Source organism: Caretta caretta, chromosome 11, assembly GCF_965140235.1.
Source record: "Caretta caretta isolate rCarCar2 chromosome 11, rCarCar1.hap1, whole genome shotgun sequence".
Taxonomy (NCBI): Eukaryota; Metazoa; Chordata; order Testudines; family Cheloniidae; genus Caretta; species Caretta caretta.
The window spans coordinates 1193806-1201420 of record NC_134216.1 but is presented as its reverse complement, the minus strand read 5'-3'; the positions used below and the strand labels follow the sequence as shown (position 1 = coordinate 1201420).

The 7615-nt window shown below is 68.4% G+C and overlaps 1 protein-coding gene across 1 annotated transcript in view; it reads right to left on the bottom strand.

The window, feature by feature from the left end:
* Nucleotides 1-199: 199 nt before the first annotated feature.
* Nucleotides 200-7615, bottom strand: part of PTPRN (protein tyrosine phosphatase receptor type N) — a 50444-nt gene continuing 43028 nt past the window's right edge. The window contains exons 16-23 of the mRNA XM_048868684.2: nt 7226-7299; nt 6892-6969; nt 6046-6165; nt 5748-5914; nt 2482-2535; nt 2082-2146; nt 1736-1809; nt 200-1195 (exon numbers count right to left, since the gene is read on the bottom strand). Of these exons, the coding sequence (XP_048724641.2) occupies nt 1124-1195; nt 1736-1809; nt 2082-2146; nt 2482-2535; nt 5748-5914; nt 6046-6165; nt 6892-6969; nt 7226-7299 (704 nt within the window). The 3' untranslated portion in view covers nt 200-1123. The remainder of the gene's footprint in view (nt 1196-1735; nt 1810-2081; nt 2147-2481; nt 2536-5747; nt 5915-6045; nt 6166-6891; nt 6970-7225; nt 7300-7615) is intronic.

Sequence of the window (7615 nt, the reverse complement as noted above, 5' to 3'; positions counted from 1 at the left end):
GGGGGGTGCAGGGAGGGGCACAGCCCCCAGCCCCAGGCAGGGAACCACCCACAGCCCTGATGGGGGGTGCAGGGAGGGGCACAGCCCCCAGCCCCAGGCAGGGAACCACCCACAGCCCTGATGGGGGGTGCAGGGAGGGGCACAGCCCCCAGCCCCAGGCAGGGAACCACCCACAGAGACGAGACAGGCCAGGCTGGGCTGCAGCTGCACAAACGCGACACGAGAACTTTATTCACATCAAGATACAAAATTATATTTCTCTAGAAATTTCTCTTCTGCTCAACTGACGCTGATTGACCCACACAGGGGGTGTTGGGGGGAGGGGAGGGTTCCCCCGCCGGGCTGCCACACCCAAGGGCTTGGCTGGGTAGGCCCCTGGCATCAGCAGAGCAGGGGGGCCCTCAGCCTGGCAAGGATTGTTCCAGCTGCATCACCTCTTGCCCTGGGATCGGGGGGGAGGGTCTGCCCCCGGGCACGGAGACCGGCAGTGGGAGGGGCAGGAGCTGGGCAGGTTGGGGCCAGCCTGGCGAGAGCTGCAGGGCCCCCGCCCCCAGAGGAAGGGCGCAGAGCAGCAGAACTCCTGGGGGTAGGAGAAGCAAAGGCAGTGGCTGCTCCCAGGCCCCTCCTGGCCCAGCAGCTGCAGGCTCCTGGCAGAGCTCAGAACCGCCCCGTGCTGGGTCAGACCTTCCCTGGCCGTGGGCAGGGCCTGGGTACCTGGGGGGCTGGGCGGGGGCAGCGTGACTAGACACACACACGGGGAGGAGCCCGTGGCAGGGGCTGTGCGTGGGCACCTGTACACAGGAGGCAGGTGGGCACTGGGCATGCAGGGGCAGCTGTGGGGGGCAGCATGGTCCCATCTTAACCTCTCAGGGCAGCCGGTGCAGCCCCCGTCCCCCCGCGGGTTCAGGCTGCCCTGTGCCTGCTGTCAGCACGAATCCTCCTCCGGGCCCAGCCGCTCCCAGCGGGAGGTGGCAGCCAGACGAGGCCCGGGCAGCCCAGGGGGGCGAGGGCGGACGGGGGAGACGACCAGCATCACAGACACGACGTTACACGGGCGAGCAGCCCCGGCAGGCGGGCGCTCGAAGCACACGGGCGTGAGGGGGCCGGAGGCGAGGTGAGCGGGTCACTGGGGCAGCGCCTTCAGGATGGCATTGACCTCCTCTGCCACGGCCGTCAGCGCAAACTCAAACTGGTCCTGCCGAGGGGAGAGCAGGGTGAGACCCACCCCAGAGCAGCACAGTGCCTGCCCAGTGTGAGGGGGCAGGGCTGTGCCCCCCCCGGCCATCACTCCCCCGTGCTGCCCGCAGCCGCCAGTGCCCACCCAGCTCACGGGCAGGGCCGCCCAGCGCCAGGGCCGCCCAGCGCCAGGGCCCTGCTTCCTGGAGGCTGGCCCCAGGGCCCTGCTTCCTGGAGGCTGGCCCCAGCAGAATGGAGGAACCCGCCGCCCTGGGAAGGGGCAGCCCCATTGTGCCCCCCGTGCTGGGAAGGAAGCCAGCGGCCCAGGATCTTTGCCCCCGTTGGGAGCACTAGCCAGTGCCTGGGTGGGGGCACAGCGGCTGTGGGGCCGGGTGCTGTCTGGGTGCAGCGAGCGATGTCAGAGGGGAGAAGGGCTGTATGCCCGCCCGCCACTGCCCCATAGGGGGGCCCTGCCCCTTCCCTGCAGGGGGGCTGGGCTGGCCCCGGGGCTGACCTGCTGGGGGTGCTGGCCTGGGCCTAGCTCGGGGAAGGGGCGCACCTTAGTCTGCACCATGCCGGGCCTCTGGTCGCGGACGTGCTCCAGCGTGGCAGCGATGTCAATCTCCTTCACGCCTAGGGCAGAGCACACGAGGGGTCAGGGGGCCTGCAGCCAGGGCTGGGCCCCGGAGCACATGCGGGGGATGTGGAGGGGAGGATGCGGGGCAGAGCAGACGAGGGGCAGAGCTAGGGGACGGCCAGAGGGACAGGTGCCGAGGGCAGGGCAGCATGGGGGGGCCAGAGAGAACGGGGCCGGGGCTGGGCGCCAGGACCAGGCGACATGAGGCTCCAATGCCAGAAACGCGTGTTGGACGCAGGGGGGCTGGGGGGGCCACGGCCGCACTCACCTTTGGCCATTCGGTTTAATACCATGTCGATGAGGATGTAGGTCCCGGTCCTGCCCGCCCCGTCACTGGAAGAGACAGACACTTGCAGCTCCAGGGACGCGCCCTCAACCCACTGCACAGGGGGGACACCTGGCTCCCAGCAGGGTATGGGGGTGGTGGGGGGAGGGGAGAGCCACTGTAGGCTTCTCGGGGGTCCCCACTGTGCTGCATATGCTCTTCCCTCTCCCGCCCTGGCAGGGGAACAGGCCCCAGGCCAGCCTGGGTGGGGCGTCCCGCAGAGGGAGGAGGGGGCAGCGTGAGCGAACCCCTGCTAGGATGGAGACTGCCCTAGGCAGGGTGGCAGCCGTGGCCCCCCCGGGCAGGGCCGAGCGGCGCTCAACGCGGAGGGAGGGGCCGTTACCTGCAGTGCACGATAACAGGGCAGGAGCGACCCCGGTAGCACTTGTTGACCTTCCTGCAAGGACAAGGAGAGAGCAGGTGAGAACAGCCAGCGCCCACCCAGCTCCCAGCCAGCCAGCCCTGCCTCCAGACCCCCGCAGCCCAGAGCAGAGCCCTGCCCCGGGGCACACACAGGGCTGGGCAGGGGTCACGTCCTGGGGCCTGGCGACCCAGTGGGAAGGACCCAGAGCCGAGGGCTCTCCATGGTGGGGCCGGCAATGTGCTCTGCCCGCTGTTCAGCCCCAGCCGCCTCACCCCGGGGGCCGTTCCTGCAGCGACGGGCACACTCTCCCCTGCCCCGGCCGGGAGGGCTGGGGTCCCTGCTCCCGACAGGCCTGGCTGGGGCGTCTCTGCAGGAGGCCGCACGCAGCAGAGGGGGCCAGGGCATTCACAGACGGGTGGGGAGGGGAGCCAGCCCCGGCCCTGGGCGCGGATCCTCCAGCCCAGCTCCATGGAGCACGTGGGCTCTAGCAACCCCCCTCCACGCGGTCTCTGCCGGGGAGCAGCCCCGTGGGGCGGGGGCTGGAGACAGGCCCACAGCAGCGTCCCGTGCCCGGCGCTCTGCACCGAAGTGGGGCGCTGGCGGGAGTCCAGGGGCCCGGGCTCCATGCAGCAGACACGGCTGCCAATGCTCACTTTTGTGACTATGCAACTGGACCCAGATTACTAGCTGCAAATCACAAAAATGCCACTGGCAGCTGCACGAGAGAGAGAAGGGGGCAGACCGCGTGAGTGGCAGGGCGAGCGCGTGGAGATCCCAGCCGGGCTGTGGGGCCCTGCCCCACAGCGGGGCCCGGGGGCAGCACAGACGGCCACAACCAACATGAGGCTTCAAAACACAGCCCGCCCCCCGCCCTCCCCGAGGCCAAGGTGGCGCAGCAGCGGGTGCTCCTCTCCGGTCCAGCCCGTGATGTGGCGCACGCAGACCCCCACGCCTGGCGCTGGGGCGGCCTGGGGAAGACGCGTCACTGATAGCAGTTAGAGCCAGAGACGGGCTGGCTGCAGACCCCGCCTGGCAGGGAGCCGGTAACACCGTCAGCCCCACGGGACGCCAGGGAGGGGCGGTGCCCGCGACCCGCCCTGCTTCCCCCAGCTCTGAGTGCCGTGTGTTACGCCCACTCTCCTCCCCACACCCAATGCCACAGCGGGCGCAGGGGGGAACCCATGGCCACAGCCCCCCGCCTGTACTCCTGCCCCAAACTAACCGAGACGCGCGGCACCGTTCGTCAGCAAGAGGCTGGTACGAGAACCGGGCCTGCTCTCTATGGGGGGAGACATGCCTCAAGCCCAGGTACCCACCAGCCACACCCGCCAGGGCCCAGCCCAGCAGGCAGGGGCTGGAAATCACCTCCCTGCCAGCCTGGAGCACAGTAACCGTGCCCCACCCGCGGAGACCGGCCCCCCTGCGAGTCTAGCTCTCCTGCAGCGCCCCCCAAGCACTGAGCCAAAGCCCTGGCTGCAGGGCTCCTCTGGCTGTAGGCCTCCTCTGGCCCAGCCCTGGGGCCAGGGCAGGGGTCCTCACAGACCCCCCAGCCATCGGGATCCCACAGGAGGGCCTGCTCCACTGCCCCCCCCCCCCCAGTCCAGAATCCTCCTTGAGCCCTGGGTCTGGAGAGCCCAGTGTCCTGCCCGTCCAGCAATCCCCTCCCCCAGCCATGCAGCCCCCAAGAGGGGACTGCGACCCTCTGGCTGGGGCCAACAAAGCCCTAGAACTCAGGACTCACCTCCCTTCGCTGCAGGGTGGGAGGCCCCTGTGCACGCAGGCCCAGGTCAAACCAGGCTTTGGGCTCCCATCTGCAGTGGGGAACTAGGGTCTCATCCCCTGCCCCCCCAGACTCCCTGTTCCCCTGCAGGGCTTCCCGCAGGGAGCAGCTCTCTCTGCCCCAGCTGCAATAGCTGAGCTGGCCCCCACCCTAGTCTCTCCGGGCCCTTCGCCCAGGGCCTGGTTTCTCTGCCAGAACGTTCAGAACTCCTCCCGCTTCCGCATCCCACGCCAACGGCAGGGCAGGGCACCGTCCCCCGCCCGCGCTCCCAGGCCCTTTGGCCAGAGCCCCATGCTGCTCGGGGGCAGTTTGCCCCAGGACATTCAGGGCCTTTTCCCTCCGCCATTTCCCCATCGCCCACAGGCAGAGACTGGGACGAGGACCATTGTCAGGGTCCCCTCCCCACTTCTCACGGCCGGCCCATGCTGGCCCAGCTCCAGCTCTGCAAGTCGGCACACCCGCTTGTGACAAAGTGGGACTGTTTCCTCTGAATAGTGTGGGGGTGCCTCAGTTTCCCCTAGGCAGTTCTTAAGTATCTAGGGGGTGGGGTAAGGGTGTATGACCGTTGCAGAGCCCTAGAGGGCAGGTGTGTGCAGGGGTCTGGACACAGAGAATGGCCGACACCCTGTTTCCTGGCAACTGATGGCCTGGGCCCTTCCCCCCCTGCAAGGTGAGAGCTAAAGGGTTGGAGAACAAAGGAATCCGGTGACCACCTGGCCCGGGAAAGGGACAAAGCCCAGAGGAGGAGGGGCTGGAGGGAGTTTCAGTTTGGGGCTGGCTGGGGACATGGAGTGAAGGGCAGACGTGGTTGTCTGGCTCACTGGCCCCAAAATGGACCCAGCTGAGGGGTCCTGTTCTCTGCACCTACAAGCTCTGTGTTAGACCATGTTCCTGTCGTCTAATAAACCTTCTGTTTTACTGGCTGGCTGAGAGTCCCGTCTGACTGCGGAGTTGGGGGGCAGGACCCTCTGGCTTCCCCAAGTCCCCACCTGAGCGGACTGGCTGTGGGAAGCGCACGGAGGGGCAGAGGAGGCTGAATGCTCCGACGTCAGACCCAGGAAGGTGGAGCCGGGTGAGCTGTGTGTCCTGCAGACAGGCTGCTCCCAGAGAGGAGACTTCCCCAGAGTCCTGCCTGGCTTCATGGGGAGCAGGTCCAGAGCATCGCCCGGGGACGCCGTGACACCGCTCCCCAGCCTCCCAGACCCACGGAGCCCCGAGGGACTTACAAGCACAGCCCCCTCCGAGTGGGCATCAATGCCCCCTGGCTGCCCTGCTTGCCCCTGGGGCCCCAGCTGACTGGGCATCCTACAGGGCTGTGCACCAGCCCCTCCCAGAGCCAACCCTGGGCCCCAGGCCGGTGCTTTCCCTGACGGCTCCCAAAGCAGGCCTGGCTTTGCCAGCCCATCTGCCCTGAGCCTGCGGCCCGGCCCACTCCTAGCCAGGCTGGGAGGAGACTGCCCCTTACCTGCGGAAGTCCAGGAGGGGGCGGGTGGTGGTGGGGATGCCCTCGGCTGGCCAGCTCAGGAAGTGGAACTGGGTCAGAGTGCGGGTCTCCTGCGACTGCACGTTCTTCAGGTAGAAGCTGCGCACCAGGAAGTCCTCGCACCAGATGTGCTCCGAGACCAGGTTCACCTGCACGGAGAGGCCCAGGGAGTCACGGCCCAGCCAGCCCCAGCTCCGTCCCGGGGGCGGCACGCTCAGCCGGGCCTGCGCTCTGCCCGCTGCACCCCATGGGCCATGCCCCCGCCCACCCCGCCACTTGCCTCGTAGATGTGGTAGAGGGAGGAGCCTTCGTCGGGCCAGTACCGATCGCACTGCTTGACGCTGTCCTCCACCAGCGGGCTCAGCATGACGATCACCGTGCAGCCGTTCTCCCACACCATCTGCACGCAGGGCACATGCCGTCAGCAGTGGGCGCCGGCAGGCCGGGCCCAGGCTCAGGGGTGCTGGCTGAAGGGGCTCTGCTGGGAGAGCCAGTGGGGACTGCAAGGGGCCCAGGGAGGGCAGAGCTCAGCGGCCAAAGCCTGGGGTCCCAGCCTGCACCTGCTGAGCCTGTCCAGAGACTCCTCTGGCAAGGGGACTGGGCTCTCTTTGGGGGAGCAGCCCCAGCAGGCCCCCAGCAGTCGGCACTAGGCACCTCCCTGCTGCTTCCTGCCCCTGGCTCAGGAAACCGGGGCACCCCAGGGCACAGTAAGGTCCGGCCCAGATGATGCCCACCCGCCATCCTCACACATGCCTGCCTGAGGCCCTGTGACCCAGCGCTCCAGGGAGCCTCCAGTCTGCCCACTGACAGGAGGGGGATTCAGAGCCGAGCAAGGGCAGATGCAAGGGGAGCCCCCTGCCAGGCAGTGCCGACGGGACAGGGCCACCGGTCCCTCCAAGCTGTGCGCGTGTGTGCCCACACAGCACCGAAGCCCCGGGCACACGGTGAAACCCCGCACGCACAAACATTTGCACAGACGACATTTTGTGCGCACGCGGCCTGCCAAAAATTAGAGGGAACTTTGGACAGCACCCTGCTGTGGGCACCTCTGTGCCCAGCCAGGGCTAACGCCGCAAAGCCAGGGGTGGGGAGGGTCCCGCTCCAGCACCCGGCGGCCAGCACTCACCTGCCAGAAGTCGGCGATGGTGTGCGAGAGGGGCCCCTGCGTGGCGATGTACGCTGGCATCCGCGGGTCGTGCTCAATCTGGGCCAGGAGACAGCGCGTCAGACACTTCCCTCAACAGCACGATGGGGGTGCAGCGGGGGCCCCCCAGGAAACGGACACCTCAGGTGGCACCAGGCGAGCAGGCACACACGAGTGTCGGTACAGGGCGGGGGGGAGGGGTGCGTACACGAGTGTAACGGGGAGAACCCCGCTCTGAGGAACACCCCGGTCGCCCCGGGGCAGGCGGGCTGGGGGGCAGGGCCGGCACATGGGGCCCAGGCGAGCTCTCACTTACGATAGGGCTGGCGTTGATGAAGTCGCTGCGGGATGGGTTGCTCTCGGCCTTCAGCTTGATCCGGGCGTGGTCGTCTGGGAAATCACCGCACAAGGGGAGCCGTGAGCGAGCAAGACGGGGCTGGGCCATGTGCCATGCACCCTGGGATCCGCTGGGCCTCAGATCTGCCCGCGGCTCTGCTCCTGGGGGCAGGGGAGAGAACCGGTTCTCTCTGTCCAAGCCATGCTGGTCGGCACACCCCCATGCCCCCGCTGGCTGGGCTCCCCCAGCCTGTATGGCCCCCTCTATCCATGGCCAGACCCCACCATACCCCGAGGACCCTTGGTGCGACACCGGCTGGGCTGGCAGCTCTTTGGGTCACAGCCCGCTGGGAGGGGGGCGCGCCAAGGG